A 17,672-nucleotide genomic window follows, 5' to 3' on the forward strand; every position below is an offset into this window, starting at 1 on the left:
CCTGAGTAGCTGAGATTGCAGGCTCCCGCCACCACACCCAGCTATTTTTTTTTTTTTTTTTTTTTTTTTTGTAGTTTTAGTAAAGATGGGATTTCACCTGTTGGCCAGTCTGGTCTTGAACTCCTGACCTCAATTGATCCGCCTGCCTTGGCCTCCCAAAGTGCTGGGATTACAGGCATGAGCCACCACACCCAGCCCTCTCAGAAGGGCTTTTCATCATCCATTTTTATTAACCAAAGAGCCTGCATGACTTCAGCTGAGAAATAGTATATGTAGATGGAACAGAGGAAGCATGTGTTCTCCAGTTCACTGGTGCTTCCTTATCAGTGTGTGACTAAGAGGGGACTACCATTATGTGGGCAAGGACAGACTATGTGACAGAGGCTCCTAACCTGCAATGAGGCATCTGCTTCAGGGAGAAATCTCCTCATATCTAATGTAGAGTTTTGTGTATAGATGTCCTGTCGCCTGTAGAGAGAGCCTATAATTTTCACCAGATTGTCTCCAGGGTGTGTTTACATTGGTTTAAGAAGGACGGAGGTTAAGCACAGAATCTGGAGCCAGACTGCCTGGGTATGCATCCTGGCTACCCATCTATTGGCTGTGTAACAGTAGTCATTGACATTTAACCTATCTAAGCCTCAACTTTCTCATCTGTAAAATAGGGATACTAATTGGACCTATCTCATAGGGTTGTTGTGAGAACCATGCCAGGTGCATAAGTGCTTAGACATATTCGCTTCCATTGCTACTATTGTTAGTGTTATCTATAGACCAATGAGAGCAAGAGGACTGGAACATGAAGCTCCCTAACCTTTCCCTTCTAGAGGAGAGCCGTCTAAACTGCTCCATGGTTCCAGCTTCAGATCTCTAAAAGTTCAGTGCCCTAGTGTGATCATTATGCCACATCACCAGTGTACTGGGCAGATGACCCATAGTGTGGACTTAGTGTCGTGAGAGAAAGCAGTGGAGGTGAATAAACTAGTGCCAAGGAAAAAGCATTAGCCGTAGCATCAACTCACATTTATTGATGGGATGCAAGGAACCGTGCATAGGCCGTGGTGGAATGAATGTCCCTGACCCTCAGAGGAATTTATACTTATTCACCTGTGACACAGGAAGGGGATTTGAAGAGGGCTGTGATGTGACAGAAGTGGCATTCATGGTGTGCTCCTCAGACTGTAAGATATAAGATAAATAGACCGCGAAAAGCAGAGAAGGGATGATTTTTTCCAAGAAGGCAGTTGACAAGAATTAGGGAGGACCTTCCCTCAGTGAGGAGACAATAGGAAGACCTGGAAGCTGAGGTTATTGAAAAGGGTGAGGGGGTTGGAGAGAGCACCTCGGAAGCCCAGGGACTAGAGGGTGTCAGGAAGAACATGGTGGCAAATAGTGAACAACAGAGCAGACAGAAGATGTGTCAAGGAGAAAGGCTGTTGGGTTGGACTTAAGGTAGTTTTTGGAAACTAGGAGGAGTGAGGGTCCAAGCCCAGCTGTCCTATTATGCTCTATCAGTAGCATGTTAGTACTTTGCTCCTTCCAAGGCTCGGTACAGTGGGGTTGCAAGGAATTGAAGCTGGGACAATTAAGGCTGTAAATCTTGGCTCCATATGGTGTTTGTAATCTATGGTAAGAATAAATATGTAAAACATAAACACAAGAATAAGTGCAGAGCCACACAGGGGATGAACTGCAAGGGAGATGGTGAGTGACTGGAACTGTGAGGCCTCCGTAGGGATTCTTCAAGGGTGAGTAGAGTTTTAGGGAGGATATTAGGGCTGTGGCTTTTTTCTGAAAGGGGAAAGGGATCCCAGCCAGAGAAATGGTGGCTGAGAATGGCAGCTCTTGGCATTTGGAGCATAAGTTGAACAGATCAGAGGAATGAAGCCAAGAAATAATGTGACTTGCCATCCACAGAGCTTTTGAGGAATGACCATCAAGCAGACTTCGTCTGAAACAAAGGAATAGCGATAGTTTGGGGTTAGAGAAGAGTCATTGAGTTTCAGTGGGAAAACAAGGCCCTTGGATGACATCTAAATTTGTGCTTTCCTCTCCTGGTCCACCCTCAGAGCTCGTGGAGAGCTGCGTGTGCTCTCAGGACTGCCTGGCTCGTGCTCACTGGTCTAGAGAAAGAAGACAGCCCGGAAGTGAACAGGCTTCTTTTGGGCTCCTTAGTAGAGGGCACTTCTCGGTCTGTGGACACTTCTGCTGACTCAACTTTGTGGTGGTTTAATGGTTTAAAAAATACAAACCACAAGCCAAACAATCCCTTTTCTCTACCACATTTTCCACCCTGCATTTTTCCTAGTGTATTTACCAGGGAAACGGTCCCTTCTAACCTTTGTTTCTGAAAGAGGCCACAAGTAATATCCGGCTATAAGAGTATCTCTTCTTTTATCAGCAAATGGTTTATGAATGTAAATGTGTCGTCACCACACAGACAGACTTTTATGTTTCCTCTGGAGGAAAAAGAAGCCTCTTCTCAGATCACCGTTTGAAATGGCAGTCATATTACAAGTGGTGGTTTTGGTTCTCTTCCTCTGGCTTTTTTTTTTTTTTTTTTTTTTTTTTTTTTAAACATTCAACCTATCCTGTTATGCCTTTCTAAATACATGCACTTAGAACACATGGTGTCTCTTTTGTTTAAAAAGACAAAAGAGCTAGCCAAACATGGTAGTATGCACCTGTAGTCCCAGCTACCCAGCAGGCTGAGGCAGGAGGTTTGCTTGAGCCCGGGAGTTCAAGTCCAGCCTGGGCAACATAGTGAGACTCTGGCTGTAAAAAATAAATAAATAAAAGATACAAATTACCTCATAAATGGACCCAACAAAAACTGGGTTCCTGTTTGTTGATAATGGGATTTGTGAGCAAATGGAGTTGGTTTCAAAGCTAGATTAAATGTTAGATTTATCTGAACTAGATTAAATGCTGTCTGTTGCTGAAGCCGTAACTACCTCTCAAGTCTCTCTGCCCACCAAGTGCTCAACTGGAGGAAGCTGAGCCCTATGAGAAGGACGAAATTTAAATGTAAGACCTGGGTTTGATGTCGGCTTTACTTACTGCCCTCCTGCCTCACAGTATTGTTGTGAGGATCAAAATCAAAACGAGGATAGTGATGTGAAATTGCATTGTGAAGTATGAGCTCCTCACAGGGTTTTGGGGGCATATGTGTGCGCATTTTTTGTTTTATTTTTAACGTGTAATTCTTTTAATAGATAATGAAATTACATTGTTCCAAAATCAAAATAGAAAAAGATAGATGAAGAAGAATTTTCTTTCCTACTCTGTCACTCTTCACTCTATTCCCCTGCCTCTGTCTCAGGTTATTATTTGTTAGTTTCTGGTGTGTCTTTCCTTTTTTTTGTAGTACAAACATACATATACATGTAAGTATATCATTGCCTCCTTTTCTTACATTAGTAGTAGCACACCAGGTCTCCTGCTCTGCATCCTGTTCTCACATCACTTACAGCATATCTTGGGGACATTTCCTTATCAGTACATCGGTACAGCTTCATCATCCTCCATTGTCTGCATCTACCACAGTTTATTTAACAATTTCCCTTACTATTGGGACTTGGGTTGTTTCAGTCTTTTGCTATTACAAACAATATTGCAGCGGGTTACTATATGTACGTACAGTGTTTAGTAGAGCTCTCGACACATAGTAAGTGCTGAGTAAATATTAGCTTTGTTTCACAAAAATTCGTATTGTATGCATGTAAGTACTGTGTATCTGTAGGATAAAGTCCCAGAGATGGCATTGCTTAATGAAGAGGGTAAATGCATTTGTAATTTTTCTAGATACTGAGAAGGACAGATCCAACACCTATGAACACCATTCCACAGGCATTGTGTCATTTTGCACATTTGCAACATACCCTGTATAAATTCAAGGAAGTATTAGGGCATGCTTCACCCAGTGGGTACCTAACAGAAGTGGTTGACAAATTTTCACTACCTAGTTACCTGTTAGTTGTCTGTGTTCATAGTTGGGAACTATGCCAAAGCCTTAGTGAGTAATGGATTTTTCATTGAGACTCTTTGTTTCTGATGTTTTCTTATGACTTATCCTACTTTTATTCTCATAATTTTTTTTCATTATAATAGCAGAAAAATGTAAGCATAATACCAGTTAGAAACCAAAAAGAAAAAGATTGAGAAATTTGACTTAATAAAAACAAAAAATTGGCCAGGTTCGGTGGCTCATGTCTGTAATCCCAACACTTTGGGAGGCCAAGGCAGGTGGATCACCTGAGGTCAGGAGTTCGAGACCAGCCTGGCCAATGTGTCGAAACCCTGTCTCTACTAAAAATACAAAAAATTAGCCAGGTGTGGTGGTGGGCACCTGTAATCCCAGTCACTCAGGAGGCTGAGGCAGGAGAATCACCTGAACCCGGGAGGCAGAGGTTGCAGTGAATTGAGATAGCTCCGCTGCACTCGCACTGGGCTACAGAGCGAGACTCTGCCTCAAAACAACAACAACAATAAATGTTGGGTTAGAAAATATAAACTAAATTAGAAGGCAAATTACATAATAGGAAAAAAATGTTTGCAACCAATGTAAATATAGAATGTACTATTACTGGTCACTATGAAAAAGAATAAAGCTCCAATTTAAAATGTCTTGAGGGCTAGGTGCAGTGGCTCACACCTGTAATCCTGGAGCTTTGGGAGGCTGACACAGAAGGATCGCTTGAGACCAGGAGCTCGAGACCAGCCTGGATGACATGGCGAGACCCCCATCTCTACGAAAAAAAAAATAAGAAAATTAACTGGCTGAGGAGGCACACGCCTGTAGTCCCAGTTACTTGGGAGGCTGAGGGAGGATCACATGTCCGCAGGAGTTCTCAGGAGGCTGCAGTGAGCTATGATTGCGTCACTCAGCCTAGGTAGCAACAGAGTGAGACCTTGTCTCTTTTTTTTTTCATTTTTTTTTTTTTTTTTTTTTTTGAGACAGTCTCGCTGTCACCCAGGCTGGAGTGCAGTGGTGCGATCTCTACTCACTGCAACCTCCGCCTGCCTCATTCAAGCGATTTTCCTGCCCAGCCTCCTGAGTAGCTAGGACTACAGGCGTGCGAGCCACCATGCCTGGTTAATTTTTTGTATTTTTAGTAGAGATGGTTTCACTATTTTGGCCAGGCTGGTCTTGACCTCCTGACCTTGTGATCTGCCCACTTTGGCCTCCCAAAGTGCTGGCATTACAGTCTCAAGCCACTGTACTCAGCGAGACCTTGTCTCTTAAAAAAAAAAAAATGAGGCCGGGCGCGGTGGCTCAAGCTTGTAATCCCAGCACTTTGGGAGGCCGAGGCGGGTGGATCACGAGGTCAAGAGATCGAGACCATCCTGGTCAACATGGTGAAACCCCGTCTCTACTAAAAATACAAAAAATTAGCTGGGCATGGTGGTACATGCCTGTAATCCCAGCTACTCAGGAGGCCGAGGCAGGAGAATTGCCTGAACCCAGGAGGCGGAAGTTGCGGTGAGCCGAGATCGCGCCATTGCACTCCAGCCTGGGTAACAAGAGTGAAACTCCGTCTCAAAAAAAAAAAAAAAAAAAAAAAGAACAGTTCTCAAGCAGACACTTTACAAAAGAAAACTGTCAATAGCAAGCAAACACATAAAAGGAGAAAATGCTCAAATTGGATCCAAGAAGAAAGTTGATAATTATGTATACCAAATTTTGATTGGGGTATAAAGAAATTTAGTACAATGAAGCATTGCTTAAGACAGGGATCTTTTCTGAGAAATATATCGTTAGGTGATTTTGTCATTGTTTAGACGTCATGGAGTGTACTCACACAAACGTAGATGGTATAGCCCATTGCTCCTAAGCTACAAACCTGTACAGCATGTTACTGTACTGAATACTGTAGGCAATTGTAACACAGTGTTATTTGTGTATCTAAACATAGAAAAGGTACAGCAAAAATACTTTATTATAATCTTAATGGAACCATTATCATATATGTGGTTTATTGTTCACCAAAATGTCATTGCACAGTGCATGCATGTAGATGATTAAAGGTGTGCACAAAGATTTACGTACAGAAATGTTTATAACAATATTGTTTCTAAACATGAAAAAACAATTGGGATTCCAACAGTAAGGGACTGATTAAATATGTTTTGATTTAATCGTGTAGATTCAGTACTTAAAAATTATGACGTAGATAGATATATTTCATTATCAATAAGGAAAGAGATTAATTGGAAAACAGCATGTGTATTACTTTGTAATACAAGACCACCATGTGTGATATCTCATTTTTAGGAAATTTGTAGCATCTAGTACATGTAGAAACTTTATCATGGATATATGTAAAATTTGACAGAGCTTGAACATGTGTCCCAAGGTGGTGGGATTGTAGGCAATTTAAAAATTTATATTTGGCCAGACGTGGTGGTTCACACCTGTAATCCCAGCACTTTGGGAGACTGAGTCGGGCGGATCACCTGAAGTCAGGAGTTGGAGACCAGCCTGACCAACATGGCAAAACCCCATCTTCACTAAAAATACAATGGGCATGGTGGTCAGCACCTGTAATCCCAACTACTCAAGAAGCTGAGGCAGGAGATTCGCTTGAACCCAGGAGGTGGAAGTTGCAGTGAGCTAAGATGGCACCATTACACTCCTGCATGGGCAACAGAGCGAGACTCTGTCTCAAAAAAAAAAAAAAAAATTATATTCGTCTTCTCTTTCTTCTCCTTTCATGGTTCCAAAATTTTTTATAATGAGTCTTTGGGTAATTTTTAAGGAGTTAAAAAGCAGTATAACATTTCAGAAATTTTGGAGAGAAACTCACCTATCCCATGGTATAAAATTCTCATTTGTTATTGCTTTTCATGGTTTTTTCTTTCATGTCCATCTATATTTCTAACATAGTTGTAATTAACAGGATATGCCACTTTAATCTTTTTATCACCTAAACATTTTCTCATGTTGCTACACAGTCATTGCACCTTTATTATAAAATGATTCCTGTTCTGTGAGGTGGTTTCTCCCTGATGATTAGCAAGCTTGAAATATAAGACAAGTGCCAGCGAGACTTCTGCTTTCCTTTCTGGGAGTCTTTCATCAACCTTGAGTTATGGCTGCCCGGTGAAAGATTGGCAGTGACTGAATGAGGTCCTGGTAGTCCAGCTTCTTAGTTCCATGCTGCCAAGCAGACGTCTAGTCAGAGCAGAACACATACCTTCATTTTGTCAGAACTTTTTTAAAAATGGCAAAAAGTAATAGCCACATGTAGTTTGTTAGTGAGGTAAAATACCTCATGGAACAAAGACAAAGAATATAAAACTTTCTAATATGTTAGAATATATTTCATATTCTTTGTACTCTTTAGTCTGAAAAGCTTAAATCTTACATCTCTTGTGGGATATCAGAAAAAAATGTTTTCTTAGGTAAAGCATCTTCTTTTCCCTTAAACTAGCCCACTTGAAGCTCTTCTGTTTCTGAATGAATTTCACCTAGCCTGTCTACAGCTCTATTCACAGACACTGTTTTTCCCTTTATAGACCGACCCTACCCTTTGTGTTACAAAATACAGAAACAGTGCTGGTGTTTTTTGTATGGTTGGTTGGTTTGGGTTGTTTTGTTTTGAGGACTGTTCACTTCTTTCTTTCTCATTGCATGTAAACAAGACATTAAAGTTAAACAAAATTTAATTTCACCTTAGTTCCTAAAGCTGACTTTATCTGTTTATCTATTTGTTTCCCTCAGTGTAACCTTGGGATCCCTGGAGGAGGTTTTTATTTTGTTTTCTTTTCCTCTTTCCTTGGAGAATGCCTGTTTCTAATGGCCAGTGTGCCTAAGGGTTAGGAGCTGCACTTTCCCTCAGTCAAAAGGGCCACCAGAATCCTGCCTGAGCAGGTGCTTTGCTGCTTCCTACACAGGTTTCAGACATACTGATCCTAATCTTCTCAGTCAAACTCCAAGACACACAGTGTCAACAGTTAAGGCAGCCACAAGTTCATTATCTACATAGGGCGCAATTACTTGGCAGCCACCTAGACTGTGAGGTTTTTGTGGGTCCCCAGAGAACTCATATCCTGAAGAGAGAGACTAATCAAGGCGGGTCCTCTTGGCAGGGACATTGAAAGGGTGGGTTACGATTGATAGGAATTTTAATTTGTGAGGACTTAATCTGATATGCTTTTGGAACAAGATAGTGTAGATGTACTTATTGTCCATTTTCTTGGAGCATTCTTTGAAGATTCATTTGATTATGTGGTGATAGTATTGTTGAAAGGACACAGAATTTTATTACATAAATCTGCTTCTATCCTTCACCTGCCTCACTGCCCAGGGCTACTGCAAGGATTTATTCAGCCTGCATTGTGGTGAGGGAAGGGATGACTAATGTCTCAAACAGTGTGGTGTTCCCTAGTCTGCTCTCCTGCTTGCTGAAAACTCCTTTTTGGGAAGGCAGATGCTGAGTTTTTCAGGAAGCACTCAGGATGCAATGTTTTAGTTTTAAGTATATGCACTGGTTGACCCTTGAGCGGACAGAACTTTTGTTGCCAGAACTTGGTGGCACTGGTGTGGGTGATCTTAAGGGCCAGGTCCTGACACCAACAAAGCCAGGAAGTTTGGGATATATAATCAAGACAAGCCAGCAGTAGCACAGGCTACAGAATGGGCCTGTACTCTCTTTCCATCTCTCGTCTATTGAAAGTAGGGTCAATAGGAGGCCAGCTCATCAGGAGACAAGGATGCATTCTTTTACCTGCCTTGGTCACAGCACTTGAACACTTTTCCAGAGTACTCTGAACCCTCTCCATTCCCATGACAGGGTCTTGCTCTGTTTAGGCTGGAGTACAGTGGTGCAATCTTGGATCACTGCAACGTCCACCTCCCAAGCTCAAGCGATCCTCCCACCTCAGCCTCCAGAGTAGCTGGGACCACAGGCTCAGGCCACCACACTGGCTAATTCTTTTTTTTTTTTTTTTTTTTTTTTTTTGTATTTTTTGTAGAGACGGGGTTTCACCATGTTGCCCAGGCTGGTCTTGAACTCCTGGGCTCAAGCAATCCGCCCACCTCAGCTTCCTAAAGTGCTGGGATTATAGGTGTGAGCCACTGCACCTGGCCTCCAGAGTGTTTTTGAGGGTAAACATATACTGTGCCACATCAGGATGATCTGTCTTTGACTTCTGTCAGAGTTGAAAAACAGGATTCGGCATAGATGACTTCACCAAATCCATTGTGTTTTCAGGTTAAATAATGCCCTTCGTCACACCCTTTAGCATACAAAATTAGACTTACCACCATTGTTGCCTTTTAATTATTTAAACCAGTCTTGCCTGAAAAGCAGCAGTTCTCAAAGTGTGATCTGTGGGTCCCTAGGATGGTTTGAGGGGTGTGCAAGCTCTGCCCTTCAACAACATATCTGTGCGAGACTGGATTTCCTTCATCTGCTTCAACCAGAACAACATACTGCAACGATTAAACACAGATGCAGATACAGGAATTCAGCTGTCTTCTGCAAATCCAAACATTAAAATGTAAAACAGTGCCACTTTTCTAACTAAAAATATTTTTTTACAAAATATAATTTTTTTTCCTTAAAATATATTGTTTATATTCATTTTTTATACTTATTTCTAAATAATATGTTTAACTTTCGGTTTTAGTTTCTGGCATAGTAAATAATGATAGCTGTTAGGTCTAAATTATTAAGGACCTAAAACAATAGATATTAATGTTTTAGGTACTTAATAGTTTTAAGAAAGTAAAGGGCAGGGCTTGAAGCCAAGAGGTTTGAGAACCACTGCACTAGGGGACTCTCTTGGTGGAAATGCCTACTTCTCCTTTCTCTTGGTCCCGTGTACTGGGAAATGGTATAGCACAGGCCTAGATGTATACAAACACTTTCAGAGAAAAATGGCTCCAGTGTTTACTATAAAACAGATATCAGACACAGTCAGATGACAGTCATGACGATGATGGTCATTGCTAGTCTGGGGAGCCTTTCGATGTGGGTGCCCGCATTTCTCTTGATTCAGTACACATCGTTTCCTCTGTGTTCCTTCTGTGGCCCAACAACTCATTCTTGTTTGAAATATACGGACTTCAGTATCTCACTTTAATTTTGCTCTTCTTATTAGCAGTGGTTTGGGCAAAGCATTTTTTTCCCATTTAAAAATGTTTTTTGGAGATCTTGGGGAATTTTGGAGATCTTTGGGGAATTTGTTTTTGTTTATTTAAATTTCAGTAGTTTTGGGGTACAGGTGGGTTTGGGTTCATGGATAAGTTCTTTAATGGTGATTTCTGGGATGTTGGTGCACCTGGCACCTGAGCAGTGTACACTGGCATGTTGTCTTTTATCCCTCAGCCCCTCCCACTCTTCCACCCTTAGTGCCCAAAGTCCATTATATCATTCTTATGCCTTTGCATCCTCATAGCTTAGCTCCGACTTATGTAAGTGGGAACATATGATAATTTTTTTTCATTCCTAAGTTGCTTCATTTAGAATAATGACCTCCAGCTTCACCCAGGTTACTACAAAATACATTATTTTGTTCCCTTTTATGGCTAATATTCTGTGGTGTATAAATATCACATTTTCTTTATCCACTTGTTGGTTGCTGGGCACTTAGGTTGGTTCCATGTCTTTTGCAGTTGTGAATTGTGCTGCTATAAACATGCATGTGTGTGTGTCTTTTTTATTTAATGACCTATTTTCCTTTGGGTAGATACCCAGTAGAGGGATTGCTGATTGAATGGTAAATTGTTAGTTTTTTTTTTTTTTTTTTTTTTTTTTTTGAGACAGAGTTTCTCTCTTGTTACCCAGGCTGGAGTGCAATGGCGCGATCTCGGCTCACCGCAACCTCTGCCTCCTGGGTTCAGGCAATTCTCCTGCCTCAGTCTCCTGAGTAGCTGGGATTACAGGCACGCGCCACCATGCCCAGCTAATTTTTTGTATTTTTAGTAGAGACGGGGTTTCACCATGTTGACCAGGATGGTCTCGATCTCTTGACCTCGTGATCCACCCGCCTCGGCCTCCCAAAATGCTGGGATTACAGGCTTGAGCCACCGCGCCCGGCTAATTGTTAGTTCTTTAGGGAATCTCCATACTGTTTTCCTTCGTTGTTATACTAGTTTACATTTCCACCACCAGTGTTCAAGTGTTCCCTTTTCACCACATCCACGCCAACATCTGTTATTCTTTTGATTTTTAATTATGGTCATCCTTGCAGGAGTAAAGTGGTATCACATTGTGGTTTTAATTTGTATTTCTCTGATAGTTAGTGATGTTGAGCATTTTGTCATATGTTTGTGTGTGTCTTCTTTTTCAGAATTGTCTATTCACATCCTTTGCAAATATTTTGATGGGATTTTTTTTTTTCTTGCCAGTTTGTTTGAGTTCCTTGTAGACTCTGGGTGTTAGTCCTTTGTCAGATGCATAGTTTGCAAAGATTTTCTGCCACTCTGTGGGTTGTCTATTTACACTGCTGATTATTTCTCTTGCTGTGCAGAAGCTTTTTAGTTTAATTAGGTCCCATTTATTTATTTTTGTTTTTGTTGCATATGCTTTTGGGGTCTTAGTCATGAATTATATTTGCCTAAGCCAATGTCTAGAAGAGTTTTTCCGATGTTATCTTCTAGAATTTGTCTGGTTTCAGGTTTTAGATTTCAGTCTTTGACCATCTTGAGTTGATTTTTGTGTAAGGTGAGAGATGAGGATCCAGTTTCTGAAGGGGAATTTGTGTTGGCCTACTGGAGCCTGAGATGCAGGTTAACCCTCCGCATGGAAGATGGCAGATTATTAGAATGGGTACCTGATGACACCACACTTTTTCTCTCAGCTGAGTTCTCGACCTTAAATGGGGCATTAGTGCCAGGGTATCTCTATATAGTCCTAACCCACTGGAGAGGCCTTCCTAAGGACAACAGGGTAAGCAGATGTCTCAGTCTTATAGTTCTGCCAGATCCTCATCAGAGATTTCCTCCTAGGAAAGCAAGGACTGTTTGATCATTTGACTTCCAGAGTATCATATGCAAATTCCCTACCAGGGAATGATGACATGGCCCATCAGACTGCCCGCAGCTTACCTGGTTGTTGTAGGAGTGTGTGATAGAAAGGAATCGGGGAGAACAGCCATTGACACTGGTAGGGTAAGAAGAGAACTGGTGTGCTTGCCCTTCTGACCCAAGAGATTTATGCCCTAGGTGTGGCTGTATGAAAAGTTTTTCTACCTCCCTACTAGTATACAGGTCATCACTCACCATCAGCAAGGCAGCTGAGGGAGAAAGCAGCAGCACGGGATCTGATGTTAGCCTTAGGTCCAAGGCCGAGCTCCAAACTTCACCGTGTGACCTCGGCACATCACCTAGTTACTTCAAGACCCAGTTTTCTAATTGGTAAAAATAGAGCCATGCCTGTCCTATCTGTCTGACAGAATTGCTAATAAGATACAGGGAGGGGAGCACTACACACTGGGGTCATTTGGGGGGAAATAGGGGAGGGACGGGGGGGGGTGGGAAGCTGGGGAGAGATAGCAAGGGGAGAAATGCCAGATGTAGGTGATGGGGAGGAGCAAATCACACTGCCACGTGTGTTCCTATGCAACAATTTTGCATGTTCTTCACATGTACCCCAAAACCTAAAATGCAATAAAATAAATAAATGGGAAAAAAAAAAAAAGAAATAAAAGGAGTTGTTTAAATGGAGGAAAAAAAAAAAAAAAAGATTTAGATTAAGTGAAATTACAGATAGGAAAGCTGAAAAATATGTATGAATATTAGTTTTGTAAAAGGTTTATCCTACCAAAAGGGTTTCTGGTCTTTGTCTCTTGCCCTCTGGACTCATAAGCCTTCTGGTTTTTTCTCCAGGTTACCTCTGCATGACAGATGAGTGGTTCTCTGAGTATGTCTACGAGGTGGTGGTGGACAGGAAGCATGTCCCTGAAGAGGTGCTAGCTGTGTTGGAGCAGGAACCCATTGTCCTGCCAGCATGGGACCCCATGGGAGCTCTGGCCGAGTGATACTGCCTCCAGCTCTTTCCTCCTCCCGTGGAACCTGACGTAGCTGCAAAGGACAGATCCAGGGACTGAAGCCAAAGTTATGCAAGGGACTATGTGTTGCCACAGGACACAGTCAGATTTCCAGCCTCCTCCAGGAACCTCTTCAGGAAGTGTGCTTTATGCTGAAATAGAATATTCTCAAAGAAAATAAAAAGGGAAAGATCAGGTCATACTGTCTACTCTCCTCATCTCTAACAGCTCAGGATCTCTTATAGCATTTTAACCAGATGTAATTGTTTGTCTTTAACTCTGTCAAAAAGTTTAGTTCTGTGTCTGTATTTTAATAAGACAAGAGAGGACGAGCGATTGAGGTGTATGGAGAGCAAACAGACCTAATGCTCCTTGTTCCTAGAGTAGAGTGGAGGGGAGGGTGGCCTGAGAATTGAGCTCTCGGAACTGCATGCTGCCAGACGGTATCACTGTCTTTCCTTGATGGCAGTCACTGAATTCCATTTTTTCAAGGTAATTTCTTGTGCCTCTAATAGCCCAAGAATCGGAGGTTGATCAGGTCTGACATGATTCCTTCCCATTCTGAACTGTGGTGAGCACAGCTCTGCTTGAGTCAGGTTTGAGTAGAGGCTTAGAGACAGTTGGATGAGAACAACCAAAATCTTATCATGGTCTCAGTTACAATCATTAGGGGGAGCTCTAGCCAAACGGTTTAACTTCTCCCTTTTGGAACTGGGGGTTGGGTGGGCAGGAAAAGGTGATATCCATTCTTTCTGATAACTAGATGGTGCTGAGAAGCTTTTGAATAAAAACTTTGCTAAATGAGAATAAGCTGATTTATGTTATCTGTCTAAGAAGTGTTAGTTTAACTACAAAAGAAAGCAGCCAGGTGGCTCATGTTGAAGGTAAAAAAACCGGAAGAGGGCTACCCTCCTCAGCTTCTCAGCAGGATATATGCTCTTTCCCAGACTCTGCTGATTCTCACCGGCTTCTGCAAAGGGCCTCCAAGCACCTATTGAAGAACTGTTCCCCTGCCATGTAAATGTTCTTCCACCTAGATCGGGGTCCCTCCAAGGGTGGGGAGTGAGGCTGTTGGGCCCACTCTTAGAATGGGTCAACAAGTATCTCACTGAGATTGGCCCACCCTTTCAAGAACAGGGTGAAATAGAAGACAATTTCACAACACACGGAGTTTGCGCCAACAGAAGAGAACTGATCCATTATGGAAGGTTTGAAATGTGTTGAGGAATGTAGAACAAAGAACATGATAGTTAGTGGATTAGCTACGCAAAAAGCAACTGTAGATGAGTCTTACAGGATTCAAAAAAAGGTAAAACTAAAATCCATGAAGGTAGCAGATAACTAGGGAGGGAGGTAATTGCAATTAACATACTCTTAAGATCCTTGTGTCATTCAGGAAGAAGGATCTTTAGACTTTGGTATGTAAACATGTATGCCAAAAACTTCCATAGTAGCTACTAAAAATAAGCAGAGGAGTCAGTTTCCAGTCAAGAATAAATAGAATCCAATCAAGAATAAATAGAAGCCAGGCTCGGTGGCTCACACCTGTAATCCCAGGAGGCTGAGGTGGGCGGATTACCTGAGGTTGGGAGTTCGAGACCAGCCTGACCAACATGGAGGAATTCCGCCTCTCTTAAAAATACAAAAATAGTTGGGCATGGTGGCGTACGTCTGGTAATCCCAGCTACTTGGGAGGCTGAGGCAAGAGAGTCGCTTGAACCCAGGAGGCGGAGGTTGCAGTGAGCCGAGATCGTGCCATCGCACTCCAGCCTAAGCAAAAGAGCAAAACTCTGTCTCAAAAAATGAATAAATAGAATGGGAAAATGCAGTCAATCCATAAGAAGACAAGATAGGGGAGAGAAAGAAAAGGCAGGACAAATAGAGCATCCAAAATAAGATAGTAGAGAGAAATCTAAATATGTCAATAATTATATGTAAATGGATTAAATGTTCCAGAAAAGAAAAAATGCCAAACTGGATTTTTAAAAGAAATCCAGTCATAGGTAATGACAAGAGAGAGACATTGGCAGCCTAGAAGATAAGAAAGGATGGAAAAGACACACCGGGCAGATACTAACCAAAATAAAACAAGTTATAACCCACAAAATTAAGGCCTCTCCGAATAACCAAACACACTGATTCCAGGGTATGCTATTTGCATAAACTGTAATGCGAATGCCCTCCCTGGAGCCGTGGAACACCACAGCCCCGGAAATATGCTTTAAGACAAAAAGCATTACTACAGATAGAATCACTATATAATGATATGCTTACTCAATTCCTCAGAAAAACAAAGATTCTAAGTTATGTACCCAATAACATAGCCTCAAAACATGTAAAACAAAAACAGCTGTATGGAAAAATAGGTAACCCAACATCATAGTGGGAGACTAATATACTTCACAATTATTAATAGATCAAGCAACAAAAAATTCAGATAAGAGATTTAAGCATTTAGTAATTTTGGTAAAATGGACTTGTAATAACACTGCACCTTCATCCTGAAAGCACAGGTGTGTGGAAACCAATGACCACGTATAAACCTGTTAAATAAAAAAAACTGCATCTAACAACTACACATTCTTTTTGATCACATATGGAACTTTTTCAAAAATTGATCACATTCTGGACAGTAGAGTCAACAAATTTTGAAGGGTGGTTACCACATAGACCACACTCCAACCACAATGCCATTAAGTTAGAAACCAAAATTAAAAGATTACAAGAAGACCTCTGTATATGGATCCAAGAAGAAATCATGAAGGAAATTTAACCTGAACAATAATAAAAATTGTGTCAAACGAGGGAGGGATGCAGCCACAACAGTAATTTAAAATGTTTATAGCATTAAATTATTAATACTACATTAAAATTGTATTAATGTAATTACATTAAAATAATGTAATAAGATTACAGAATTTTAATTCTAGTTCTGAATAATAGAATAAATTATTCTAATCTACAAAAATTAGAATGTAATAAAGGCTGAAAATTGAGCTAAACATCTGTTTCAAGAAATTAGAACAGCAAAACAAACCTAAAGAAAGCAGAAAGATATGCACAGAAGTTAAGCATAGCATCAACAAAGCCAGAAGTCAGTTCTTCAAAAAAAATTGACAAACATTAATTTTTTTAAAGCACCCAAGGAATTAAAAGGATATGCTGCAAATATTAGAAAAATAGAAGATACTCTTCACTTTCTCAAAAGCAACAGTAAAGGGATTTGTTTAGAAGACAAATCTACAAGCTTGGGAAGACCAGGAGAGGAGTCAATGAAATATCTGAAGCCAGAAAGCAGATGGAGACGTTGGAAGATTTAGCAGAGCTGAAAAAGTTGAATCTCACTGAGCCAGTAGTGGAGAAAGTCGTTGATAAGCAAATCAATTTACAATGCATAATCCCCTGAAAAGTGTAGATACGGTAGCAATAGAAGGCATGACTTCTGGAATTGGACATGAAGGGAGGGTTACCGAAAAGTTGAATGTCTATTGGGTCCCCTACCTATGTCCACCAGCTTGGTGACTGCCCTTTCCACTTAGCCCATTAGAGATTTCTTTTCTGGAGAGGGAACAAGTGTGTGGTCTAGGTGTCAGGTGAGTCCTAAAGGGGATTAAGTGAGCATTTACATTCTGAATGTCCTTGCCATCCTGTAGCCAGGAAACTGGAAGTCTTATCAGGAGCATCTTGATTAGGCCAATGGGAGAGATGTAAAAAAAGACTTTATGGCCTAAAGAACGATTTTATGAGGCTAGCATAATCCTGATAAGGATAGTGAAAAAAATACATGTAAACCTCCCCCATAAACATAGATGCAAAAGTCCTAAACCAAATCCAGCAATATGTAAGAAAGATAATCTTCATTATCAAATAATAAAAGCCATTTTTCAAATAAAATTAGGATCCAGAGTGGAGAAATGAAGCATGGTGGGTTTATCTTCTCTGCTAAAGATCAGGGAAATGGGCTGAAGTTGTGGTCGGAGGTCTCAGTTGGAAGAAATTGCTAATATTTGGGTGATGAATGAGGAAGGAAATGGGAGGGCATAGAGTTGTCTTTTGCTTTAACTCTGAATCATACGGTGTCACCAGAGGAGAGCTTGATGACTCTGGCATCTTGGAAGTCCTGGCCTGAGTAATGGTGACCGTATACTTCCAAAAGCCAAGATAATGAGACATGCCTTCAGGATGTGGTGTGGCCCCATCTGCTTGCCTTGGCTTGTCCTTAAAGCGCCACTGAATTCTAATTTGCTGTTGGTGGCACCAGGCCACTTGCACTTGAACCCCCATTCCTCTACTGCAGTGTGGGTGAGCGCCATTGCCAACCATGGCTCTACTTAGTCATTTGTTAAGTTAGATACTTTTAAAAGTAATTCCAGATGAGCATGGTCATATTTAGGACAGCTTGTTCAGAATGATTGTTGAGACTCATGAAGCCAATGCTTCCTTCTTGAGGTCTGTGACACAAATGGGTTGGAAAGTAGGAAAGAACTGGCCAGAGTTTTTCTGTTTTTCAAACTCCAAGTCCTTTACACATTACTGCAGAAGGAAAGGATATAGGGAGGGAATGTTCAATTCACACCAGCTGCAGCTGTTTGGTTTTTTGTTTTGTTTTTTCTTTTTTTTTTTCCTTTTTTTTTTTTTTTTTTTGAGGCGGAGGCTCGCTATTGTTACCCAAGCTG

At 41.2% G+C, this 17,672-nt stretch overlaps 1 protein-coding gene across 2 annotated transcripts in view; it reads left to right on the forward strand.

Moving 5' to 3' along the window:
- Positions 1-13,803, forward strand: part of BLMH (bleomycin hydrolase) — a 45,551-nt gene extending 31,748 nt beyond the window's left edge. For both annotated transcript variants that reach the window (XM_032280987.1, XM_032280986.1), the window contains exon 12: positions 12,836-13,803. In XM_032280987.1, coding sequence (XP_032136878.1) covers positions 12,836-12,987 — 152 coding nt within the window. In that variant the 3' untranslated portion in view covers positions 12,988-13,803. The remainder of the gene's footprint in view (positions 1-12,835) is intronic.
- The last annotated feature ends 3,869 nt before the right edge of the window (positions 13,804-17,672 follow it).

This window comes from Sapajus apella, unplaced genomic scaffold (assembly GCF_009761245.1).
Source record: "Sapajus apella isolate SASKATOON/1434 unplaced genomic scaffold, GSC_monkey_1.0 scaffold12, whole genome shotgun sequence".
In the NCBI taxonomy this organism is placed as follows: domain Eukaryota; kingdom Metazoa; phylum Chordata; class Mammalia; order Primates; family Cebidae; genus Sapajus; species Sapajus apella.